Raw genomic sequence first — 27,099 nt, forward strand, 5'->3', positions numbered from 1 at the left:
GAAGATTTTATTTAAAAAGAACGCACATGTGGAAAAAAAAGTCAGACCAGGGCTTGTGACGAGGGTTGGAATCCACTTTCGACCAGTTAGGGCCGTTATTGTACCTTGGCTGCATTTTGGCGGTTCTGAATTGCAGTTGATTGTGCCAAGTTCATGTGGTTATACTGTGGGTCACCATGACCAGCAGTGAGAATTTTGCTCGTTATATACTGAATAAATCACAGAGACATGAAATGTAAGACTCTCATTGGGAATAAAGGCAACTTTCATCCCTCTGACTGAACATTGCATTACTTTCTATCAGCATATTCATTTTTTTTCCCTTTTGAGTCTCTCTCCGCCCACAGTTCTCCTGTTGTTGACTCATGTTGGGGTGCAATTCCACTGAGGGCTAACTGCCCACCGGTACTGTGACCAAGTGTCTGTTCTTCATGTGTCAGCCTGGACATTGCCAAAAGGCTAGCCGATTTGATAGGGATCAGGAGCAGAAACTGTGGTGATTTTTCTCCTCTTCTCCCTCCCTCCCCCCGCCCCCCGCTGTGGCACTGAGCCCAGTTTTAGTGCTCCTACCTACGGCCCAACTGAGATTGGCTAACCCGCAGGGAACCAAGGTTGAACCTTCTATAAAGCTATCTCTCCCAGTTTTGAGTTGTACTCTTGTTTGGTCTGAAGCTCTGGAATTCCCTCCCTAAACCTCTCTGCCTGTACACCTCTCTCTCCTCCTTTTAAGACGCTCCTTAAAACCTACCTCTTGGGCCAAGCTTTTGGTCCCCTGTCCTAATATCTCCTTATGTGGCTCGGTGTCAAATTTTATCTGATTGCCCTCCTGTGGGACCTTTTACTACGTTAAAGGCGCTGTATAAATGTAAGTTGTTGTCGATGATTACATTCGAACTTGGTATTCTGAAGAATATTTTTCAATCTAGGCTCCACTCTTTTGCAAGAGTAAATGTTCCTCAAAAACAACCATCAAAGTCCTAGGTCATGTAGCCTCTATGAGTGAGCTGACGTTTAGGTTTGAGTGACGGGAGAGCTTTGCACCGTGAACTCATACTTACCAGGAACTGGGTAGAAACCATGGTCTTGTCTTATTCCAATCCATCCTCCTTCGATCTTTCCTCATAACTTGAATTCCCGGTGCCTTGAATCGTCTTTGTTGCTGCCTCTGTACCCTCAAGGACAATAATATTTTTGTGATTAGGTGCACCCCTGTTTCCCCCCCCCCCCCACCCCCATCCATACAAACAAAGACTTACCTGCAGACTTACCTGAAGACGTCCTCTCCCTGGCTGCTCTCCTGTCCAACTGAGACTAGCCTGTCAATCAGGCCGGTCAGGTGGACGGGAAACTGACAAAAAAATAAATAAAAGACGTCATTACGTCAAAATCATAAGGACGTCCGGGAAGTCTGTACTAATGGGTTTCCCGACCTCAATTTGACCCCCCCCCGCCCCCTTCCTGGCTCGGTTTTAAAATTGAGCCCCATGTCTCTGCATGCTGGAACTCTCTAAACCTCCTCTTCCTCTGTGGCTTCCTCCCAACCTTCAGTGAACCTGCTCGAAACCTACCTCTTTGGCCACCTCCTGTAAGTCATCTAACTTGGGCTCGGTGTCTGGTCCGTGGAGTACCTTGAGACACTTTGCTATGCTAAAGGTGCCATGTAACTTGTTTCTTTGTTGTTGATGATGACTTGGCCTCGGTTTGCAATTCGCCATCATGGCCAACCCAAATGTTGGTTGAACCTAGGATTTGATGGAGGCAAAGGCACGTCGCAATCTACGGTCCAACATACTGATGTGTTGCCTTTTTCAACCTATACGTCAGGTCGCATTCTCGCCTCTGAGTCAGAAGGCTCATTCCAGAGACTTGAGCGCATGATCTAGGCTGACACTCCAGTGCAGTACTGAGGGAGTGCTGCACGTGGGGTCGCCTTTGCGTTGTGGTGGCATCTTTCAGATGAGACGTTAAGCCGAGGCCAGTCTGCCCCCTCAGGTGGACGTATAAGATCCCAATATCACTATTTCAAAGAGGAGCAAGGGAGTTCTCCCAGTGTTCTGGCCAATATTTATCCCTCAACCAACACCTAAATCAGATTATTTGGTCAATATCTCATTGCTGTTCATGGGAGCTTGCTGTGTGCAAATTGGCTGCTGTGTTTCCTACATTACAACAGTGATTACACTTCAAAAAGTGCTTCATTGGCTGTAAAGCTCTTTGGGACGTCCTGAGGTCATGAAAGGCGCTATATAAATGCAAGTCTTTTTTTTCTTTCTATGTATATTCGGTTAAAATGTTTCACATTTTATTATTGAAGTTTTTTTTTAATCCTTCTCTTCGCAGAGTTTATCTCATTGGTTCCACTCCCGGCCGTCACCTAGGTAACGAAAAGCAAAAATGGGGTCACTTGAAACTCCGAAAGGTATGTAAATCTGGCTTTGCCTTTGCGCAAATTAAATGGAACTATCCCCTGTAGAAAATTTCATTGAAAGCTCGTATAATGATAATTATTAAAGCCGTAAGCATCTGCGAGATGAATAGAATTACAGGTGGTAAGGCTTTGCCGTGACATTTTAAACAAGTAATTATATTTCATAAATAATCACTACACTGCTGAATCCTAAACTATGGTAACATGGGAGCAAATAGAATGTCAGCACAATATTACCACAAAACTTTATCTCATTTAATACAACTTTACAGATGAGTGCCGTTTCACTGACTAACAAGATTAAGAAATATTTTGTGACAGCCTGCTCTATATAGTGTTCTTGTGAAAGAAAGAACAAACTTGCATTCATACAGCGCCTTTCATGACCTCAGGACGTCCCAAAGCGCTTTACAGCCAATTAATTACTTTTGAAGTCACTGTTGTAATAGAGGAAATGCAGCAGCCAATTTGCCAAGATCCCACAAATAGCAATGAGATAAATGACCAGATAAACTATTTTTTAGTGATGTTGCTTAAGGGATAAATATTGTTGTCTTTTATTTGATTGACTGTACTGACTATGTACCCACTTTCAACGAATCTCTACCGTTAACTGTGTAAATACTGTAAACGTACAATGAATGGAAGGCCCATTCAATCGATACACCAAGCTGCATTTATCTGAATTAGTTATGCTAAATGGAGAACACGAGGGATAGCAACTGGTTCCAGCGAAGGCGTCACAGCTGTGCTGATTGATACACTGATAGCAAAGAAAGATGGTCTTGCTTTTACGCACGATATTAAGATCCCGCAAACGGCAATGTGTCAGCTGATCTGGTTTCAGCGATGTCGGTTGAGGGAGGAATGTTGGCCAGGACTATGGGAGAACTCTCTGCTCTTCTTCCAAACAATCCCTTGGGATCTTTAATGCTGATCAGAACCACCAGAACAAGTAGACAGGGCATCGGTTTAATGGAAAGGCAACATCTTTGACTGTGCAGCACTCTCTCAGTACAGTACTGCACTGCCTAGATTCTGTGCTCAAGTCCTGGAGTGGGGTTTCTGACTCAGGCGAAAGTCCAGCCACCTGAGCCAAATGGACCCGTTGTGCTATCGTGTAGGAGATTGAACTGTCCCTACATTTCCCTAGCAACAAGCTTCAACCCAAAACCTCATGCCAACACTGTTAAAAGACTTCCATCCCATTTGCCTTTTTTCAGATCAACTTTTGCTTGGTGAAAGGACTCTTTCCATGGTTCCGGCTGGGGTGCAGTTCCATTGGTCCTGGTTCTGGCCGGGGTGCAGTTCCATTGGTCCTGGTTCCGGCCGGGGTGCAGTTCCATTGGTCCTGGTTCCGGCCGGGGTGCAGTTCCATTGGTCCTGGTTCCGGCCGGGGTGCAGTTCCATTGGTCCTGGTTCCGGCCGGGGTGCAGTTCCATTGGTCCTGGTTCCGGCCGGGGTGCAGTTCCATTGGTCCTGGTTCCGGCCGGGGTGCAGTTCCATTGGTCCTGGTTCCGGCCGGGGTGCAGTTCCATTGGTCCTGGTTCCGGCCGGGGTGCAGTTCCATTGGTCCTGGTTCCTGCCGAGGTGCAGTTCCATTGGTCCTGGTTCCGGCCGGGGTGCAGTTTCATTGGTCCTGGTTCCGGCCGGGGTGCAGTTCCATTGGTCTTGGTTCCTGCCGGGGTGCAGTTCCATTGGTCCTGGTTCCTGCCGGGGTGCAGTTCCATTGGTCTCTGGTTCCATGGGTTCTAGTTCATTCTGGGGTACAGTTCCATTGGTCCTGGTTCCTGCTGGGGTGCAGTTCCATTGGTTCTGGTTCCTGCTGGGGTTCTGGCTGCCCTCTTCTATCTCACACAAGTGGCCATTTTTCATGCGCGAGCTGTGCCGATGAATGTCGGCAAACTCTTTAACTGTGGGCCGGAGTCACAGTCAATCTTCAATGTGTCCCCACCTGGTGTCTCCCACTGCACATTTTCCAGCAGGTGACAGTGCAGAATGATTAGGAACAGGAACCATGGCAATGGTTTATCTACCTTCTCCCCTCCCTTGCTCAGAGATGCTGGACTCCATTGTCTGACCCTTTCTGCCGCCCCCGGTTGAGATCAGCAAACTCGTGCGGATTGGAATGAGGATGTTCCTGATTTGCATGGTTCAGTTCCACACCAGGCAGTGCATTTACTGACCGAACCTGGAGCTATTCCCATAATTGCCTTGAAGTGGTTTTGCCACTTTGACCTTTCTATCCGGCCAGTGAACCAATTCCTCCTGCACATTTGAAGAGTCTTTTCCGATAGTTTAGTTGCTAATACTTGCACGTTGATTCTTTTTCTTCCAATAGGTCTTGGGTGACTGTGCAACGTCATTGGCGAACCAGGAATCGTGGCCTGTCATTGGCCAGTTTTCCAGCATCGGCTCCTTGGGAGCCGACGAAACAAAATGGCTGTGCTCGGAGTTTAAGGAGAGCCTCACGACACTCGGCCAAGGCCGGACATACCTGAGCAGCCAGAAGGTGCCTCTCCGTTTGGTGGGTGCTACGTTCGTGGAGGTTTAACCCTGTTTTTAGTAACGTTAAATCAGGAATTAAAGAATGCTACTCTTTTTTTTTAAAAAGAAAATCTGATTTAACGATGCTTATAACAATCTTTCAGTGGCACTTGGTGAGTATGGAGGTGGTAACGCCATTTTATTTACCATTCCGCTGCGTTAATGAAGCTGGGACAGCTACCCGCAGCAGCGCTGTGAGGGAACTGCCCCCTTTAGGTTGCTCCTACTTGCAGCAGCAGATGATAAAGTGTATGTGGAATATTTCCCTCCCACTGGATATTGAATCACCTGGTAACGGTTGTGTTTAAATTGTGATTAAAACACATATATTGAAACTCTGCAATCTCACTTTGTATCATTCATAACTACTTTGAATAGGTTTATCCAACTGTTGAGAATGTCAGGACAAGCTTGGAAGGATATCCGGGTAAGTTCTTATATCGCTCATCAATCATGTGTGTTTGCATGTGGGTGCGTGTGCAAGCGTGTTGCAACCTCGGCATTCTATTTGTTCCTGAGCTGAGCTTCTGACCCCAAATTCTCTCCATCACCAAGTCCGCCTACTTCCAATGATCTCTGCCCCTGCCTCGGCCCATCTGCTGCTGAAACTCTCATTCCTGTTTTGTCACCTCCTGACTCGACTATTCCAATGCTATCTGGCCGGCCTCACCCCTTGCACCCTCCGTGAACTTGAACTCATCCAAAACTCTGCTGCCCGTATCCTAACTCGCACCAAGTCTCGTTCACCCATCACCCCTGTGCTCGCTGACCTACATTGGCTCCCGGTCCCCGAATGCCTCCATTTAAAATTCTCGTCCTCGTGTTCAAATCCCTCCGGGGATTGCTGCCTCCATCACCTGTTTCTTGAATTAGACGATTCCTGGGAGTCTGGGCCCAAACTCCATTGAACTTCCAAAGTTATCAGAAACTTTATCAAAATGAAATCTGAAGACAGATTTATTTATAGTTGGTTGCTAAAGCTGCACTTAATTACATATCTACATTTACCCACTGATTATAATCTCAAGATAGTCATACTACGTAATGCAAGTTTCTACGAAGTGAACAATAAAATCCATAATTTATAATGAACAAGTTATAGCATCAGCTATATAGAATATTTACAAAGGACTCTCACCTGTTACCAGATAGTCAATAACCTGTGATATTATCATTGTACAAATGTTGAATATTAACTGACGAGCTGCCTAGGCCCTAAGCTCTGGAATTCTCTCCCTAAACCTCTCCGTCTCGCTCTCCTCCTTTAAGACGCTCCTTAAAACCTACCTTTTGAGCAAGTTTTTGGTCACCTGGCCTAATATCTCCTTATGTGGCCCGGTGTTAAATTTCGATTGAAAAACGCTCCTGAGAAGCGCTTTAAGACGTTTTACTACGTTAAAGGCGCTATATAAATGCAGGTGGTTGCTATTGATGACCTTACACAGTAATATAAAGATGGGAGGGAATGTAGAGAGTGAGGAGGACATAAAAAACCTACAAGGGGGTATAGACAGGCTGGGTGAGTGGGCGGAGATTTGGCAGATGCAATACAATATTGGAAAATGTGAGGTTATGCACTTTGGCAGGAAAAATCAGAGAGCAAGTTATTATCTTAATGGCGAGAAACTGGAAAGTACTGCAGTACAAAGGGATCTGGGGGTCCCAGTGCAAGAAAATCAGAAAGTTAGTATGCAGGTGCAGCAGGTGATCAAGAAGGCCAATGGAATGTTGGCGTTTATTGCTAGGGGGATAGAATATAAAAACAGGGAGGTATTGCTGCAGTTATATAAGGTATTGGTGAGACCGCATCTGGAATACTACATACAGTTTTGGTGTCCATACTTAAGAAAAGACATACTTGCTCTCGAGGCAGTACAAAGAAGGTTCACTCGGTTAATCCCGGGGATGAGGGGGCGGACATATGAGGAGAGGTTGAGTAGATTGGGACTCTACTCATTGGAGTTCAGAAGAATGAGAGGCGATCTTATTGAAACATATAAGATTGTGAAGGGGCTTGATCGGGTGGATGCGGTAAGGATGTTCCCAAGGATGGGTGAAACTAGAACTAGGGGGCATAATCTTAGAATAAGGGGCTGCTCTTTCAAAACTGAGATGAGGAGAAACTTCTTCGCTCAGAGGGTAGTAGGTCTGTGGAATTTGCTGCCCCAGGAAGCTGTGGAAGCTACATCATTAAATAAATTTAAAACAGAAATAGACAGTTTCCTAGAAGTAAAGGGAATTAGGGGTTACGGGGAGCGGGCAGGAAATTGGACATGAATTTCGATTTGAGGTTAGGATCAGATCAGCCATGATCTTATTGAATGGCTGAGCAGGCTCGAGGGGCCGATTGGCCTACTCCTGCTCCTATTTCTTATGTTCTTATGCTCTTATATTAGAGGAATGGAAAACTTGAGTATTTTTGTACGTAAAGTTCTTACTAAATAGCTTATAATACATTTATATGCAATTTGTTTTTTTTTACTATTCCATAACCCTTTTACCCTGTGGAAGAGTATCGCTGCTAACTGACTCCCTTTCCTTTTTCAGCGGGAGGCTCACTCCCTTACGCCATTGTTACAGCACAGAAGCAACCTTGGCTGCCTTCGTTCTTTAGGTAAGTGACATTTGAACTTAGCGGTCATTTTACATTGTGGTTGACGGCACTGGGGGAATGCTGGCTCGATCGGGCACCTGTGACCCATGATCATCGCACTCCCTGGTTTTTTTTTGTTGCTTGCAGTGAGCTGCCAGTCCCTTTTGGATTGAGGGAAGTCAGCAGTAGGTTACATGGTGGCTCACAGGGAGCCCACAAAGATTCGGGACCTCCAGACATTCGGGAGGCAGGATGCAGTCAGAAAAAAAGAAAGACTTGCATTTATATAGCGCCTTTCACAACCTCAGTATGTCCCAAAACGCTTTATATCCAATGAAGTACTTTTGAAGTGTAGTCACTGTTGTAATTTAGGAAATGTGGCTGCCAATTTGTGCACAGCAAAGTCCCACAAACAGCAATGAGATAAATGACCAGATCATCTTTTTTTAAGTGTTGGTTGAGGGGTAAATATTGACCAGGACACCGGGGGGAGAACTCCCTGCTCTTCTTCGAATAATGCCATGGGATCATTTACATCCACCTGAGAGGGCAGGCGGGGCCTCAGTTTAACGCCTCATCTGAAAGACGGCACCTCCGACAGTGCAGCACGCCCTCAGTACTGCACTGGGAGTGTCAGCCTAGGTGATGTGCTCAACTGTCTGGAGTGGGGCTCGAACCCACAACCTTCTGAGTCAGAGGCGAGAGTGTTACCCACTGAGCCACGACTGACAGAGTCGCCTTTGCGTTGTGGCCCACAGACCGTGTGCTGTCAGAGTAAAACTGGCTCTGGCTTGGTAGCAAGACACCAGGTGTGGGGAACGTATAATGATGGGATTGAATTTTCTGAGATAACAACTGGACTTGGGGCAGATTCAGCCAAACGTAATACAACCAGCAGCTCCTGATCACCCCAGAACGGGTTGCCATGAAACTGGCGGCCCCTGGGTTGTTATGGAGACGTGGCTGTCTGGAGTTCGCACTGACATTTCCCACTTCTTTCTCTTTCTACGATCTCAACAACAAGCATTCTGTGTCCCTTCCTTACATCAGCAGGTGATTCTATTTCTTTCAAATAATTAACCCGTCTAAGTAAAAGCACCTAACATTTCTGAAGTATTCTCAGAAATGATAATCTCAGTTTGGGGTAGAAATGATGATTCGTCTGTAACTTCCAAAGTTATAAGAAATTTTACCAAAACTAAATCTGAAGACAGGACATGCAATTTATTTTTTGTAAAAACCCATGTTTTTGATCGAGCTTTCAATCTCCTAATCTCTCGCTCCATAGCTCATCATCCATTCCTTTATCCCTGTTTAATTTTTTTTCTCCCCTATCTGTAAGATGCCTTGGAATGTTTTCTGCATTAATGGTGCAGTATAAATGCAAATTATTGTGCTGGTGGTTGTAAAATGATGGCAGGTTTTTTTTTTGTCAATCTCTGATTAATTTTTTTTCAGGGATGAGATACTTCAGTTATGTGGAGAGACTGGAGAAGCTGGGATTGTTCTCCTTAGAGCAGAGAAGGTCAAGAGGAGATTTAATAGAGGTGTTCAAAATCATGAGGGGTTTTGATAGAGTAAATAGGGAGAAATTGTTTCCACTGGCGGGAGGGTTGATAACCAGAGGACACAGATTTAAGATAATTGGCAAAAGAGCCAGAGGGGGGATGAGGAGAAATTTTTTTTACTCGACGAGTTGTTATGATCTGGAATGCGCTGCCTGAAAGGGTGGTGGAAGTAGATTCAATAATAACTTTCAAAAGGGAATTGGGTAAATACTTGAAAAGGAAACATTGACAGGGCGATGGGGAAAGAGCAGGAGGAGTGGGTCTAATTGGACAGCTCTTTCAAAGAGCTGGCACAGGCACGATGGGCTGAATGGCCTCCTTCTGCGCTGTATGATTCTGACGGACAGATAAGTTGCTGCTGCTGTTGCCTCTAATAATATTCAGCAAGCTAACAACAGAGCTCGGAAACAAGTTGGCAAGGGCAGAATCGGGAAGAAATAGAGGCTCCTGAGCAAAGCCTCCTCTCTGTCTGGGTATATGTGTGAACCTCATATTCAGCATTAGGATGAATTCTACAAAAACGTAGAGCGGGAGTCCCTTACCACACTTGCAGGTAGAAGAATCGATAAGATAGATACCACCAACAGCCGCTGTCACCACTTCTAATGCTTTATTTTTTTGTTGGTTTTGTAAAGTGCTTTGCAATAATGCTTTTTTAATTTAAATAAAAAATAATTTAGGAATGCAGGCACCAGTTCGGTACCGAATGGCAGTCCTGGTCTGCCGATTTGTGCTATTGCTGGAGATACGATGGCTACAGTTGGATAGGTAATTGTGAATGGCTCGTTCCCCACAGTCCCAGTCACTCTGCTGTGTTGAGAACATAAGAAATAGGAGCAGGAGTAGGCTATACGACCCCTCGAGCCTGCTTCGCCTTTCAATAAGATCGTGGCTGATCTTCAACCTCAACCCTATTTTCCCACCCGATCCCAATATCCTTTGATTCCCTTAGTGTCCAAAAATCTATTGATCTCGGCCTTGAATATACTCAACGACTGAACATTCACAGCCCTCTGGAGTAGAGAATTCCAAAGATTCACAACCCTCTTAGTGAGGAAATTCCTCCTCATTTCAGTCCTAAATGGCTGACCCCTTATCTTGAGACTATGCCCCCTAGTTCTAGACTTTCCAGCCAGGGGAAGCAATCTCTCAGCATCTACCCTGTCAAGCCCCCTCATAATCTTAAATGTTTCAATGAGATCACCTCTCATTCTTCTAAACTCCAGTGAGTATAGGCCCATTCTACTCGATCTCTCCTCAATGGAGGACCCTCTCATGCCAGGAATCAATCTAGTGAACCTTTGTTGCACCGCCTCCAAGGCAAGTATATCCTTCCTTAGGTAAGGAAACAAAAACTGTACACAGTACTCCAGGTGTGGTCTCACCAAAGCCCTGTACAATTGCAGTAAGGCTTCTTTACTCTTGTACTCCAACCCCCTTGCAATAAAGACCGACATACCATTTGCCTTCCTAAATGCTTGCTGTATCTGCATGTTAACTTTGTGTTTCGTGTACAAGGACACCCAAATCCCTCCAAACACCAACATTTAATAGTTTCTCACCATTTAAAAAAAGATTCTGTTTTTCTATTCTTCCCACCAAAGTGAATAACCTCACATTTCCCCACATTATACTCCATCTGTTGTTGGAAGAATGGCTCGATCCCCACTGTCCCAGTCACTCTGCTGTGCTTTGGAAGAATGGCTCGTTCCCCACTGTCCCAGTCACTCTGCTGTGCTTTGGAAGAATGGCTCGTTCCCCACTGTCCCAGTCACTCTGCTGTGCTTTGGAAGAATGGCTCGTTCCCCACTGTCCCAGTCACTCTGCTGTGCTTTGGAAGAATGGCTCGTTCCCCACTGTCCCAGTCACTCTGCTGTGCTTTGGAAGAATGGCTCGTTCCCCACTGTCCCAGTCACTCTGCTGTGCTTTGGAAGAATGGCTCGTTCCCCACTGTCCCAGTCACTCTGCTGTGCTTTGGAAGAATGGCTCGTTCCCCACTGTCCCAGTCACTCTGCTGTGCTTTGGAAGAATGGCTCGTTCCCCACTGTCCCAGTCACTCTGCTGTGCTTTGGAAGAATGGCTCGTTCCCCACTGTCCCAGTCACTCTGCTGTGCTTTGGAAGAATGGCTCGTTCCCCACTGTCCCAGTCACTCTGCTGTGCTTTGGAAGAATGGCTCGTTCCCCACTGTCCCAGTCACTCTGCTGTGCTTTGGAAGAATGGCTCGTTCCCCACTGTCCCAGTCACTCTGCTGTGCTTTGGAAGAATGGCTCGTTCCCCACTGTCCCAGTCACTCTGCTGTGCTTTGGAAGAATGGCTCGTTCCCCACTGTCCCAGTCACTCTGCTGTGCTTTGGAAGAATGGCTCGTTCCCCACTGTCCCAGTCACTCTGCTGTGCTTTGGAAGAATGGCTCGTTCCCCACTGTCCCAGTCACTCTGCTGTGCTTTGGAAAGCAACAAAAGTAAAACAATTTGTAAATCCGTGTTTCTCCCCCATGGCACAGTGACGAATCGACTTCCCTCCAAACTTTTCACGTTATTCAATATTTTCCATCAGATAATCTTTGCAAAAAAAAAACCATGTAAAATGCCGGCCAATAAGAGCTGCAGTCGGCTGTATAACCAGAGTAAAACAATTTTTTTAATAAGCCTCCGCCTACAAGAAAGGGCAGCTGGCCTCCATCAAAGGACATTAGTCTTTGTGCCCAGACAGTGAGCTTGTTACTCCTGCCGTCACACTCTGTCAGACACCCAGTCAGGGCAGACTATCAAAGGTTCAAATTGCAAGTTTCACCGATTCCTCTGTCTGAGGCTTACATCACCAGAGACAGATTTAGATGGCCGATGACACACTGTATTAAATTTATAACTCCACTTCATGTCCAGTGAGTCTATAAAACAATTATCTTCCCATTAACTTTGCAGCCGTCTTGAGATTTAGTGGCCTGAGCACAGGATACTTATTCATTTTTATTGCTGTTCTCCCACCAGTTAATCACTATATTCCTTGGCCATGAGTTCGTTCTGCTCCATTTCTTTTTGATGTCCTGCTAGGAATTGTGATTAACCAATGTAACCAAGGATGTCTAGTTACTGAATACCTGCCTATTGTCATTAATTTATTTTTATTGAGAAGCCTTGATGAAGGGACAAGACCTCTGGTGCAGGAAACCACCGTGGTTGTAAAGAATAGGAGAGAAGATGAAGCAGGGGGTGAATAGCCTATGCCTGGTTCTAAGAGCACAAGAAAATGACAAAAATGTACTTAACAACAACTACTTGCATTTATATAGCGCCTTTAATGTAGTAAAACATCCCAAGGTGCTTCAGAGGAGTGTAATCAGACATAATTTGACACCGAGGCACATGAGATATTAGGACAGGCGACCAAGAGGTAGGTTTTAAGGAGTGACGTAAAGGAGGAGAGAGAGGCGGAAAGGTTTAGGGAGGGAATTCCGGAGCTTAGGGCCTAGTCGGCTGAAAGCATGGCCGCCAGTGGTGGAGCGATTGAAAATCGGGGATGTGCAAGAGGCAAGAATTGGAGGAGCGCAGAGATCTCGGAGGGTTGTAGGGCTGGAGGAGGCTACAGAGATAGGGAGGGGCGAGGCCATGAAGGGATTTGATCATGAGAATTTTAATAGAGTTGAATAAAATAGAATTCTCTCGACAGCTCAACTGGGATGGTGGCTGGGTTGCAACAAGGGCTCTTTGCCTCTGGATTTTTGTTAGGTAAGGGTATCAAGAGTAATGGAGCGAAGGGGAGGAAAATGGAGTTGAGATGCAGATCAAAGCCCCAGTATCATTCTGGTGAATCTGTGCCGCACCCCCTGCAAGGCCAATATATTTCATACCTGAGATGAGATGCCCAGAACTGTGAACGCACTACTCAAGACGGGGTCTGACCAAGGCTCCATGGAGATTTTGGACCTTGTATATTTTGTTTTTTTTTACTATTTTCCCTAGAATTCTTCTCCCCCCTCCCTGTACAATATAGGAAGAGTATTGCCGAATTACCCATGAAATTGTTAGTGATTTTATCATTTATCTTTACTCTGGAGACCTGCACACACCGTTGCTTTGTTGCTTCTTCGGACGGTGATTACAGAATGACCTTTACTGCCTGGTGCATATGGAAGTGGGTGACCGGGGGTGGGACTACCAATGGAATATCTGATGGTGAGATGGAACCTGAACAGTCAGTGGGGGGTGGTGGAATAGATAGCGATGATCAAATCTGAGGCAGTACTGAATGGTACAATTCATACATTAAATATCAATAAAATAGCAGATGGTTTATAATCTGTACAGCAGCATATCTGATTTGGCATGGCATTGAATCTCAGGCTGAATGTTAATGGAGATTTTAGCAGTTCTGTTGGTCTTGAAATATTAACCATCCTTCCCGCACGTGGCTACTCGACGTAATTGTGACTGAACTTGAGGGCGCAGTACGACTCAGAGTAGAAGGATATTTGTTTCTCACGTTTAAATTGCCGTGCAGTTATGATTTGTTTCGGAGGGTTCTTCGACGTTTGACCTGTACCATGGCGGGTTTAAAATTCTCATTCTTGTGTTCAAATCCCCCCATGGCCTCGCCCTCCCCACCCCCATCTCTGTAACTTCCTCCAGCTCTACCACCCTCCAAGATCTCTGCACTCCTCCAATTCTGGCCTCTTGTTCATCGCCCACTTCCTTCGCCCCCTCCCTCCCCCCCCCATTGGCGGCCGTGCCTTCAGCTGCCTAGGTCCTAAGCTCTGGAATTCCCTCCCTAAACCTCTCTGTCTCCCTACCTCTCTCTCCTCCTTTAAGACGCTCCTTAAAACCTACCTCTTTGACCAAGCTTTTTGTCACCTGTCCTAATATTTCCTTATGTGGTCGGTGTCAAATTATGTTTGATAATCACTCCTGTGATGCACTTTGGGACGTTTAGAGGTGCTATATAAAGCAAGTAGTTGTTGTTTTGCTTGACTGTCTTTGGGAGTTAGAGAAAAGCTTTGCAGAATTTCCCCTCAAGACATTAAATGGGTGGGGTGGAGTCTATACCAGGGTAGGCCATCTCTGGTTTAGGGAAGGTGTGGGCTGTTCAGGCAGAATGGCCTCCTCACATTCCATGTTTTCCTATAGGTTAGAGACCCGAGGTTCATGTGACATCTGTGTCTTTCAGATGAGACGTTAAACTGAGGTGGATGTAAAAGATCCCACGGCATCATTTCGAATAAGAATAGGGAAGTTCTCTCTGGTGTCCTGACCAATATCTATCCCTCAACCAACGTCACCGAAACAGATCATCTGATCATTAACTCATTGCTGCTTGTGGGATCTTGCTGTGTGAAAATTGGCTGTCGTGTTTCCCTACATAACAACAGTGACTACACTTCTTAAAAGTACTCCATTGGCTGTAAAGCACTTTGGGATGTCCTGAGGTTGTGAAAGGCACCACATGAATGCAAGCTCTTTCTTTCTAAAATTGTTCACAATTCCCTGTGTTTAAAGCTAAAAATTATCATAATCTTCATTTATAGCAGTTTATTAAATGTTTCAGACGTTTGGTTTGAGTCATACAAAAAAAGCATTTACATTTATATGAAACCTTATTCTGTCACATTACCTCAAAGCACTTCACCTAATGAATGAATTGGACTGCAGTGAGTGTCGTTATGTAGATAAACGAGCAGTTAATCGGCTTTCCCCACATTACAACAGCGACCACACTTCAAAAAAGTACATAATTGCCTGTAAAGCGCTTTTGAGACGTCCTGAGGTGGTGAAAGGCGCTGTATAAATACTAGACTGTCTGTCTGTCTGTCTGTCTGTCTCTGCCTTTCTTCCTTTCTTTCTTTCTCTTTCTTTTTCTCTCCTTTTCTCTGAGGTCATGAAAGGCATATATAAATACAAGTTCGTTCTTTTCTTTGTGGAACACTCCAGTTTTGCGGTTTATGTTATTTAAACCTCTGCGGCTAAGCGTGAGGCTCTGTCACTTGCTCCCAGCCGTCACTGGTTCATGCGTTTCAGGAAGTGGAGATTGACTCCCTTTTTTTTTCCCGCCCATGTGTTCTCAGCCAGTGGTCCGCGGAGGTCACAGGTCGAAGCCGAGCCATGCCCCACATCAAGACGTACATGAGGGCTTCGCCGGACTTCGGGGAGCTCGCGTGGTTTATAGTCACAAGGTGAGAGGCGTTTCTGCTCTACATAAACAGGAGATCGTATCAACTTTATTCTCCTGCTCCTGTTAGCGACATTTGTGCCAGCTGTGGCTCAGTGGGTAGCACTTTCGCCTCTGAGTCAGAAGGTCGTGGGTTCAAGTCCCAACCCAGAGTCTTGAGCACAGAATCCAGGCTGACACTCCCAGTGCAGTACTGAGGGAGTGCTGCATTGTCGGAGGTGCCGTCTTTTGGATGAAACGTTAAACTGAGGCCCCGTCAGCCCTCTCAGGTGGATGTAAAAGATCCCATGGTACTTTTTCAAAAAAGAGCAGGGGAGTTCTCCCCGGTGTCCTGGCCAATATTTATCCCTCAACCAACATCACTAAAAACAGATTATCTGGTCATTATCTCATTGCTGTTTGTGGGACCTTGCTGTGCGCAAATTGGTTGCTGCATTTCCTACATTACAACAGTGACTACACTCCAAAAGTACTTCACTGGCTGTAAAGTGCTTTGGAATGTCCTGAGGTTGTGAAAGGCCCTATATAAATGCAAGTTTTTTTTATTTGCTTAAACTATTTCAAGGTGATGGTGGTTGCCTTGAGAAATTGCCCTCTTCCCCCCCATCACTAATTTTCTACCCCTTTCTCTTGAAGGTGCTGAGTGGTGCTGCAGTAAGGTTCCATTGACCCCCTCAAACCACCCCCCCAACCCAAAATGCTCCCTGCTTAACCACGCCCAAATGCCAATTCTTTGTGCATGTACCTAAACAGTGAATGCCAGGAGGCTATTTGCCCGAGAGAGGGTATGGATCAAACCCAAGATCGAATCTTTCCTTACTCATCATCCAGCCACGTGCACTTTCCAGTGTGGAGTGGGGGGGTGGGGGTTGAGTGGGGACGTCACTGAATAGCGGACAGGAGCAGGAATCCCCAGCGCGTACGGGCATCGGGTGAGATCAGGACCAAGCGTGTCCATGATGCCCTCTGCAGTCGAGTAGCCTGTTAGCATTTGGTGCCCGGGCTCACATATGAAGAGCGGCCACCTTGGCACCGGGTGGCAGCAAGTGGTGGCTGCAGGATCATTACTCCAACATCTTCCAGACAGGAAGAGAAAGAGAGAGAAAAGGAAGAGGTGATGACTGCGATGTAGAAATACTGACCTTGAAATGCTTGATGCCGATTGCTCCCTGTGGGCATGATTCGATAGCTGAGGAAGTACTCCTGCATTTGCCTAACTCTGTTCCAGTATGACTCGATTGCTTATTTTGTCCTCATCTCAGTGGAAAGGGTGGATTATTATCTGAGATGCTGAGTTGTATCATTGAATTGAAATACTCATGGTGTGACTTGTGCCTTGTGGACTGGGACAGCATTAGAACCATTTGCAGCCTGTTTGAAGTCTGCGGAACTGCTCTTTTCTTGCAGCAATGTGTTATAAATATAACTAGCATAACTATCAGGAAAGATTGAACAGGCTGGGGCTTCTTTCTCCAGTAAAGAGAAATTTACCTGAGGAAGGAGGAAGCCTCCGAAAGCTTGTGAAGTTGAAATAAAATTGCTGGACTATAACTTGGTGTTGTAAAATTGTTTACAACAGTAAAGAGAAGGCTGAGGGGCGATCTTATAGAGGTCTTTAAAATGATGAAGGGTTTTGATAGGGTAGACGCAGGGAAGATGTTTCCACTTTGGGGGAATCCAAAACCAGGGGCCATAAATATAAGATAGTCACTAACAAATCCAATCGGGAATTCAGGAGAAACTTCTTTACCCAGAGAATGGTTAGAATGTGGAGCTCGCAACCACAAGGAGTAGTTGAGACGACTAGTGTAGATGCATTTAAGGGGAAGCTAGATAAACACGTGGGAGAAAAGAATAGAAAGATATGCTGATAGGGTTAGCTAAAGAAGGGTGGGAGGAGTCTCACGTGGAGCATAAAACCAGCATGGACCTCTTGGGCCAAATGGCCTGTTTCTGTGCTGCACAATCTTTGTAATTCTTTGTAAATGCACTCTGGAGGGAAAGAAAGAAAGAACTTGCATTTATATTGCGCCTCTCAGGACGTCCCAAAGTGCTTTACAGATAATGAAGTACTTTTGAAGTGTAGTCACTGTTGTAATGTAGGAAACGTGGCAGCCAATTTGCGCACAGCAAAGTCCCACAAACAGCAATGTGATAATGACCAGATCATCTGTTTTAGTGATGTTGATTGAGGGATAAATATTGGCCAGGACAAAGGAATAAATTGGCAGAAATGAGCTTCTAAAGATAGGTCTAATCAGATCATCTACTATCCATAACTATCAGGAAAGACTGAACAAGCTGGGGCTCTTTTCTCTAGAAAAGAGAAGGCTGAGGGGTGACCTGATAGAGGTCCTTAAGATTATGATAGGGTTTGATAGGGTGGACGCAGAGAAGATGTTTTCATTTGTAGGGGACCCAAAACTTGGAGTCATAAATATAAGATAGTCACTGATAAATCCAATAAGGAATTCAGGAGAAACTTCTTTACTCAGAGAGTGGTTAGAATGTGGAACTCGCTACCACATGGAGTAGTTGAGGCAACTAGCATAGATGCATTTAATGGGGAGCTAGATAAATACATGAGGGAGTGTGAGTAATCTTGTGTACCCACCGGTATTACTCCTGGACTATCTTGAGTTCATGCAAGGATATAATCTCTCATCACGTTAAACAACCCACCGGTACCAAAATTTGGGTCTGCATAGGCCTTAAATCCCATTGGGATATACACAACCCATCGGTACCGAAATCTCCAATCTCCAGTTTTGCCCGTTAACAGGTACAACAACCCAAATACATGTACTTAGTACAAAACTGCACCTCTTGCCCCTCGTTGCGGTGCCAAACTGAGTAATCCTGTTTATGGTCCGGTCCCTTGCACAAAGACTCCAGGGTGTTTTGTTCCAAAGTATAAAGGTTTTATTAAGATGTTACAATAGATGTTAAAATACAAGAGTACATTTATAACGTACTAACTAAGACGTTGAGATACAATCTGGCATAGCTAACACCGACAAGGTTCTGAGGTGCACCCTCAAAGGTCCTTGATACGTTTGAGCGTGTCCAGTGTCGCTCCGAGAACGTTCTAACGTATACATTTTATGTCTCAAGTTATATACATGCAATCTTCCATTAGTTCTGTTGTACCTTGAGCCCGCACATCAATCATTTTCTCTGTCTCCAGGCTATTCATTGTTTTGCTTACTCCTGCACATTCCAGAGAACAAACAGTACCTGATACTACCTGCCTTCTATAAACATGCTGATGAGGATGGCGACAGGGTGTCTCATTTCGTGGAATTCATTTTCACCTCATTCTTAGTTCACGCAAGCTCTCCTTTATCTGGATTTGTTATTCACATTACTTGGCCTCTTATCGGAACTCCTCAGGGTCTGTGCATATGTAAACTCCCTATACCTTGACATGCCCACGGTCTACATATTCTCAACACATTCTCAACGCCGTCTTTATCTTGTCTGAAAAATGCTCAAGACCTGTAAAGTAAGCAGCTTTCTGCATCACCTCACTCAGCATGTCCTTCTGTATTCTGGGTAAGTTTTAACTTGGCCATTTCATGACGCTGAGCTATTATCACACGATTCCTTGCTATCTTAGGTTTATAGGTGTGTGCTGTTTATGCATTAAGATGCCTAACCTGTGAGTCATTTATATATTCAGCAGAAAGCCTGCAGAATGCTTTTCTTACAGGGAGAAAGGAATAGGAGGTTATGCTCATAGGGTTAGATGAAGAACATAAGAAATAGGAGCAGGAGTAGGCCAATCGGCCCCTCGCGCCTGCTCCGCCATTCAATAAGATCATGGCTGATCTGATCCGAACCTCAAATCTAAATTCATGTCCAATTTCCTGCCCGCTCCCCGTAACCCCTAATTCCCTTAACTTCTAGGAAACTGTCTATTTCCGTTTTAAATTTATTTAATGATGTAGCTTCCACAGCTTCCTGGGGCAGCAAATTCCACAGACCTACTACCCTCTGAGTGAAGAAGTTTCTCCTCATCTCAGTTTTGAAAGAGCAGCCCCTTATTCTAAGATTATGCCCCCTAGTTCTAGTTTCACCCATCCTTGGGAACATCCTTACCGCATCCACCCAATCAAGCCCCTTCACAATCTTATATGTTTCAATAAGATTGCCTCTCATTCTTCTGAACTGCAATGAGTAAAGTCCCAATCTACTCAACCTCTCCTCATATGTCCGCCCCCTCATCCCCGGGATTAACCGAGTGAACCTTCTTTGTACTGCCTCGAGAGCAAGTATGTCTTTTCTTAAGTATGGACACCAAAACTGTGTGCAGTATTCCAGGTGCGGTCTCATCAATACCTTATATAACTGCAGCAATACCTCCCTGTTTTTATATTCTATCCCCCGAGCAATAAAAGCCAACATTCCGTTGGCCTTCTTGATCACCTGCTGCACACTAACTTTCTAATTTTCTTGCACAAGGACCCCCAGATCCCTTTGTACTGCAGTACTTTCCAGTTTCTCGCCATTAAGATAATAATTTGCTCTCTGATTTTTCCTGCCAAAGTGCATAACCTCACATTTTCCAATATTGTATTGCATCTGCCAAATCTCCGCCCACTCACCCAGCCTGTCTATATCCCCTTGTAGGTTTTTTATGTCCTCCTCACTCTCTCCTTTCCCTCCCATCTTTGTATCATCTGCAAACTTTGATATGTTACACTTGGTCCCCTCCTCCAAATCGTTAATATAGATTTAAAGAGTTGGGGACCCAGCACCGACCCCTGCGGAACACCACTGGCTACTGGTTGCCAGTCCGAGAATGAACCATTTATCCCAACTCTCTGCTTCCTGTTAGATAACCAATCCTCCACCCATGCCACAATATTACCCCCAATCCAGTGATTCTTTATCTTGAGCAATAATCTTTTATGTGGCACCTTGTCAAATGCCTTCTGGAAGTCTAAATACACTACGTCCACTGGTTCCCCTTTATCCACCCTGTACGTTATATCCTGAAAGAACTCAAGCAAATTTGTCAGACATGACTTCCCCTTCATAAAGCCATGCTGACTTTGTCCTATTAAATTATGTTTATCCAAATGTTCCGCTACTGTCTCCTTAATAATAGACTCCAAAATTTTACCCACCACAGATGTTAGGCTAACTGGTCTATAATTTCCAGCCTTCTGCCTACTACCCTTTTTAAATAAGGGTGTTACATTAGCAGTTTTCCAATCTGCCGGGACCTTTGCCGAGTCCAGAGAATTTTGGAAAATTATTACCAAAGCATCCACAATCCCTACTGCCACTTCCCTCAAGACCCTAGGATGTAAGCCATCAGGTCCAGGGGATTTATCCGCCTTGAGTCCCATTAATTTACTGAGTACCAATTCCTTAGTGATTTTAATCGTATTTAGCTCCTCCCCCCCCCCCCCCCTCGAGCCCCCCTGTTTGTCCAGTGTTGGGATATTCTTAGTGTCCTCTACCGTAAAGACTGAAACAAAATATTTGTTCAGCATTTTTACCATCTCCATGTTTCCCACCATTAATTTCCCGGTCTCATCCTCGAAGGGACCTACGTTTGCCTTAGCCACCCTTTTTCTTTTTATATAACTATAGAAACTCTTACTATCTGTTTTTATATTTTTTGCTAATTTATTTTCATAATCTATCTTCCCTTTCTTAATCAATCCTTTAGTTACTTTTTGCTGTCTTTTGAAGACTTCCCAATCTTCTATCCTCCCACTAAGTTTGGCTACCTTATATGTCCTTGTTTTTAGTCGGATACTATCCTTAATTTCTTTACTTAGCCACGGATGGCTGTCATTTCTTTTACACCCTTTTTTCCTCAGTAGAATGTACCGTCTTACCCTTTAATCTATTTTCCCAGTCCACTTTAATCAATTCCGCTCTCATACCATCATAGTCTCCTTTATTCAAGCTCAGTACGCTTGTTTGAGAACCAACCTTCTCACCCTCTAATTGGATATGGAATGTAACCATGTTATGGTCACTCATTCCAAGGGGATCCTTAACTAGGACATTATTAATTAATCCTGGCTCATTACACGGGACCAGGTCCAAGGTTGCTAGCCCCCTTGTAGGATCAGTTACATACTGCTCAAGAAATCCATCCCTAATACACTCAATAAACTCTTCCTCAAGGCTGCCCTGCCCAATTTGATTTGTCCAGTTGATATGATAGTTAAAATCCCCCATAATTATAGCTGTTCCCTTATTACTTGCCCCGACTATTTCCTGATTAATACTTCTTCCAGTAGGAGGCCTATATACTACGCCCACTAGTGTTTTTTTCCCCTTATTATTCCTTATCTCTACCCAAACTGTTTCATTATCCTGATCCTTTGTCCCAATATCATTTCTCTGTATTACAGTGATTCCTTCCTTTATTAACATAGCCACCCCACCTCCCCTTCCTTCCTGCCTGTCCTTCCTGATTGTTAAATACCCTGGCATATTTAATTCCCAGTCATTGTCACCCTGCAGCCACGTTTCTGTAATGGCCACAAGATCATACCCATACGTAGTTATTTGTGCCGTTAACTCGTCCATTTTGTTACGAATGCTACGTGAATTCAGATAAAGAACTTTCAAATATGTTTTGTGACACTTAGTTCCTGCTTTTTCCTTTTTTAACACTTTACCTTTTACTCCATACCTTCTGTCCCTTCCTGACATGCTTTCCTCTGTCTCCCTGCTCAGGTTCCCAACCCCCTGCCACAGCTTTGATGCTGGGTTAATCGCCTTACGCCTTCTAGTTTTTATTTTATCCGTCATGCCTAAAGTACACTTTCCACTGCTCTACGCTTTTCCCTTTCACTTGTTCTTGAACAACTGTTTGTACTATTTGTATTGTAGATTTCCCCTGGGTCTTCCCCTCTCTTGCTGCTCTCAACTTTATTCCCTTCTGACTCCCCGCTCAGGTTCCCATCCCCCTGCCACTCTAGTTTAAACCTTCCCCAACAGCACTAGCAAACACCCCCGCGAGGACATTGGTCCCGGTCCTGCTCGGGTCTAACCCATCACGCTTGTACAGTTCCCACCTTCCCCAGAACCGGTCCCAATGTCCCAGGAATCTAAATCCCTCCCTCCTACACCATCCCTGCAGCCACTATGAATCTGGTCTATTCTCCTGTTCCTATACTCACTAGCATGTGGCACCGGTAGTAATCCTGAGATCACTACCTTTCAAGTCCTACTTTTTAATTTATCTCCTAACTCCTTAAATTCACCTTGCAGGACCCCATCCCATTTTTTACCTAGGTCGTTGGTACCAATATGGACCATGACTACTGGCTGTTCACCCTCCCCCTCCAGAATGCCCTGCAGCCGCTCCGTGACATCCTTGACCCTAACACCAGGGAGGCAACATACCATCCTGGAGTCACGTTTGCGGCCGCAGAAATGCCTATCTGTTCCCCTTACAATTGAATCCCCTATCGCTATAGCCCTGCCACTCTTCTTCCTCCCTTCCTGTGCAGCAGAGCCACCCGTGGTTCCCCGAACCTGGCTCTTGCTGCTTTCCCCTGATAAGCCATCTCCCCCAACAGTATCTAAAGCAGAATATCTGTTCAAGAGGGAGATGGCCCCAGGGGACTCCTGCTCTACCTGCCTAGTCCTTTTACTCTGCCTGGCGGTCACCCATTTCCCAAGGGAGGAGGCTTGTGTGGAGCATAAACACCGGCATAGACCAGTTGTTTCTGTGCTGTAAATTCTTTGTAATTCCATGTAACATGTTGAAGGTAATTTGTGTTCCTGAGGGTGAATGAACTAGAATGAATAGCGACACTTTGTCTTAAAGGTAAGAGGTTGTCTTTTCTGCACTGGGCCTCTGTGACTTGTTGATGTGTTTTTGTTGTGTATCAAATGTCAGCTTTTCATTTACAAAACTGAGATTTACAGTGCTAACATTGAAGCAGGAGAATATCTTTGAGATCCAATTCCCAGTATGGCCCATACCAACGTGGTTGACTCTTAACTGTTGTCCAAAGTGGTTTAGATGGCCGCTCAGTAGTATCAAACCACGGTCAGCGGTTCAAGAAGGCGGCCCATCGCCACCTACTGGGGTAGTTAGGGATGGCCAATAAATGCCGGCCTTGCCTGCGACGCCCACATTTTAGCTCGTGCAAGATCCTAAGAAAAGTCCAAGATTAAAAAAAGGCCCTTACCCCATCACAACTTCAGAATGCTAGATCTCTCCATAGCACTCAGGTACATCCTGAACATCCCCTAACACCTTTGTCTCTGGTACACTGGACTGGCAGATGATTCCAAACAGTTATCACTCCTTGAGATCTTCCTAATGTATGCTTCAAATTTACTGTTTCAATTGGGAAATGTGGGTGAAGAGCCAAGGCAGATAGTACAGGACACCAGCAAGTTTGTAAAGAGGCGAGATGTATCGCCGAGCATTGGGGTTTAAAAAGTCTGGAGTTGTTTGGAGGAAGGGGCGATTGTAAGAGGTCCTCGGAAAGGCTGAGTTAGAGTAGAAAACAGCGCGATGAGCCTCACTTTTCAACTCATTGACAATGCTTGAGAAAGAGTGTGTAAGACATTGGAATTGGAATTTAGGAGGAGGAGCAAGAGAGGGAAGTTTAGAGGAATAATGACCAAAACTAGTATCAAAAAAAGAAAGGCTTGCATTTATATAGCGCCTTTCACAACCTCAGTACACCTCAAAGTGCTTTGCAGCCAATGAAGTACTTTTGAAGTGCAGTCACTGTTGTAATGTAGGAAACGCGGCAGCCAATTTGCGCACAGCAAGGTCCCACAAACAGCTATGTGATAATGAACAGATAATCTGTTTTAGTGATGTTGGTTGGGGTATAAATATTGACCAGGACACCGGGGAGAACTCCCCTGATCATCTTCAAAATAGTGCCGTGGAATCTTTTACGTCCACCTGAGAGGGCAGACTGGGCAGCGGATTAAAGGGAGAAAGGATAATGTTTTGAACTTGTAACGATTGTGTTCGAATTGGGGGAGGGGAATGTGTCAGCACAGACAGTGGGGCAGGCTCTGTGCAATCCTGAAGCACTTCATTGGGGACATAGCACGAGGTCCTACTGGTTGATAAGTTACGGCAACTTAAAGTGCTTGGAAATGGATCATCGACCCATTGGAGGAGTGTGAGGGTAAGTGTTTCATAACTAGCAATCAAAAAGTAATAAACCGCAGCAGAGGCATTGTTTTGAGAAAAAAGTAATTGTGCACCAGACTTGGGAAAGGAAAATATTCTGAATGTGATGTTGCGAGTTATTGAAACGGAGAAATCTCCCCCTCCCCATTCGTTCTCCCCCTCCCCATTCGTTCTCCCCCTCCCCATTCGTTCTCCCCCTCCCCATTCGTTCTCCCCCTCCCCATTCGTTCTCCCCCTCCCCATTCGTTCTCCCCCTCCCTCACCCAAAGGACACTGGCTCGTACTAAAATATGGTTCCAGGGCTCTCCAGCACCCCTTCAATCCCTTCATGTGTTTCGGCTACACCATCGCAGCCAAATCAGACGCTGTCCAACCACGAGCACTCGAACAGCACCATTCACTCAACAACGTCTCTGCCGCGGGAACCCCGGCTGATTCCACCCCCTCAAAAGCCCCGTGGCGCAGAAAACAATTGTAGTGGCTGAGTGAGACCGGGTAACTTGAAAAAGAAGGAAAGAAAGACTTGCATTTCTATAGCGCCTTTCACGACCTCAGGACGCCCCAAAGCGCTTTACGTCAAGTTAAGTACTTTTGAAGTGTAACCACATTGTAATGTAGGAAATGCGGCAGCCAATTTGCGCACAGCAAGGTCCCACAAACAGCAATGTGATAATGACCAGATAATCTGTTTGTGATGTTGGTTGAGGGATAAATACTGGCCAGGACACTGGGAGAACTCTCCTGCTCTTCTTCGAATTGTGCCGTGGGATCTTTTACGTGGGATCTGAGAGGGCAGACGAGCCTCAGTTTAATCTAAAGACGGCACCTCCAACAGTGCAGCACTCCCTCAGTCCTGCACTGGAGTGTCAGCCTAGATTATGTGGGACTTGAACCCACAACCTTCTGACTCAGAGGCAAGAGTGCTATGAACTAAGCCACGGCTGACACACTTTATATCAATTAAACAAAGAGTCGAGAAATAATTTGATACACCATGTCAGTAACCTAAAACCCTTGTTAGTTAAGATTATTTTAATTCATACTTCAAACCTGTAAGCTTTGGAATTCAGTAATTAACATTTGAGCATCATGTATTTTTGAAGTAGGCTTTCTGAAAGGGCAGACTGCTTGAAAAAGATGCTCAAAAGGATTTATTTGTAGAGTGTTTTGAAGCGATCAAAGGTTTTAAATGCTTAACAGGAAAAGCTTCCAGCAGAAAGCTGAGGTTTTCGTATTCGTCAGCTGCTGAAATGATAAAGTGGGGTTGAGGCAACTCTGACTCGTGCTGGGATGCAGTTCCACAGGTGCTGCAACCCTCCAATACCTCGCCCGCGTGGCCCTGTGAGCGGAGACGGAGAGTGCTGCAGGCTATTCACCCCTCGGGGAATGGCACCACGGCCCAGTCCTTCCTGCCCCTACCCAACATCCGTCGGAGGTCAGTGGGTCGTGGTCAGGAGTGGGAACCCCACCGTGTTTTGTTCCTTTTTAAAAACAAACCTCTTCAATAATTATCAGATGGCTCAACAACAACTCGCATTTATATAGTGCCTTTAATGTAGTAAAACGTCCCAAGGCGCTTCACAGGAGCGATTATCAAACAAAATTTGACACCGAGCCCAAGATGGAGTCGTTAGGGCAGGTGACCAAAAGCTTGGTCAAAGGGGTAGGTTTTAAGGAGTGTCTTAAAGGAGGAGATTACGGTGGTGAGGCGGAGAGGTTTAGGGAGGGAATTCCAGAGTTTATTGCCTAGGCAGCTGTAGGCACGGCCAGCAGTGGTGGAGCGATGAAAATCGGGGATGTGCAAGAGGCCAGAATTGGAGGAGCGCAGAGATCTCGGAGGGTGGTTGTAGGGCTGGAGCAGGTTACAGAGATAGGGAGGGGGCGAGGCCACGGAGGGATTTGAAAACAAAGGTGAGAATTTTAAAATCGAGGCGTTGGCGGACCGGGAGCCAATGTAGGTCAGCGAGCACAGGGGTGATGGTTGAACGGGACTTGGTGCAAGTTAGGATACGGGCAGCAGAGTTTTCTCATGAGAAGTTTGTGGGTGAGCTGAGTGTATGATGGGGGGAGGGTCGGTTCTATGCTTCTGTTGTTATGATATCTCCGAGTGTTGATGAGGTTGTGGGCGCTTGTTTTATTCTTACCTCGCTACACTTTTGACACATTGAGGAAAATGACACATTTCTTAGATTGTAAATTACAGACTCCGTCAACATCAATGATTTGTGATTGCTGGGAGCTGAGGCTGATTTCAATCGATGTGTAGAAGAACTGGGGGTGAGGGAGAATTATCATTCAGTGTTAGAAAACTGGTCAACCTTTTACACGATTGCTCACTTACTCAAAAACAAAAGGGCACCAATGTCATCGGCCTTAGATGCACAAGAGTGCACACAAAATCTTCTCGACAGCACCGAATGTAAAGCCTTTGCGGTTGTAGTATTTTGTGGAAAGGATCCTGTTTTCCATTCACTACCCTGACATGTGTAAACAATTTTACAACACCAAGTTATAGTCCAACAATTTTATTTTAAAATCCACAAGCTTTCGGAGGCTTCCTCCTTCGTCAGGTGAATGTGAAACTGAAATCCTCGAACCTATCGCATTTATAAATCACAGAACCTGTGATTTATAAATGCGATAGGTTCGAGGATTTC

The 27,099-nt window shown here is 45.3% G+C and overlaps 1 protein-coding gene across 6 annotated transcripts in view; it reads left to right on the forward strand.

Annotated features, from left to right (window-relative positions):
- tdp1 (tyrosyl-DNA phosphodiesterase 1) overlaps positions 1–27,099 on the forward strand; it is a 167,320-nt gene that overhangs the window by 71,866 nt on the left and 68,355 nt on the right. For 5 of the 6 annotated variants that reach the window (XM_067992057.1, XM_067992055.1, XM_067992054.1 and 2 more), the window contains 5 exons: positions 2,341–2,419; positions 4,770–4,955; positions 5,354–5,402; positions 7,523–7,589; positions 15,194–15,301. In XM_067992057.1, the coding sequence (XP_067848158.1) occupies positions 2,341–2,419; positions 4,770–4,955; positions 5,354–5,402; positions 7,523–7,589; positions 15,194–15,301 (489 nt within the window). The remainder of the gene's footprint in view (positions 1–2,340; positions 2,420–4,769; positions 4,956–5,353; positions 5,403–7,522; positions 7,590–15,193; positions 15,302–27,099) is intronic. The other variant, XM_067992058.1, reaches the window with a different exon arrangement.

This window comes from Heptranchias perlo, chromosome 10, assembly GCF_035084215.1.
Source record: "Heptranchias perlo isolate sHepPer1 chromosome 10, sHepPer1.hap1, whole genome shotgun sequence".
NCBI classification, from domain to species: domain Eukaryota; kingdom Metazoa; phylum Chordata; class Chondrichthyes; order Hexanchiformes; family Hexanchidae; genus Heptranchias; species Heptranchias perlo.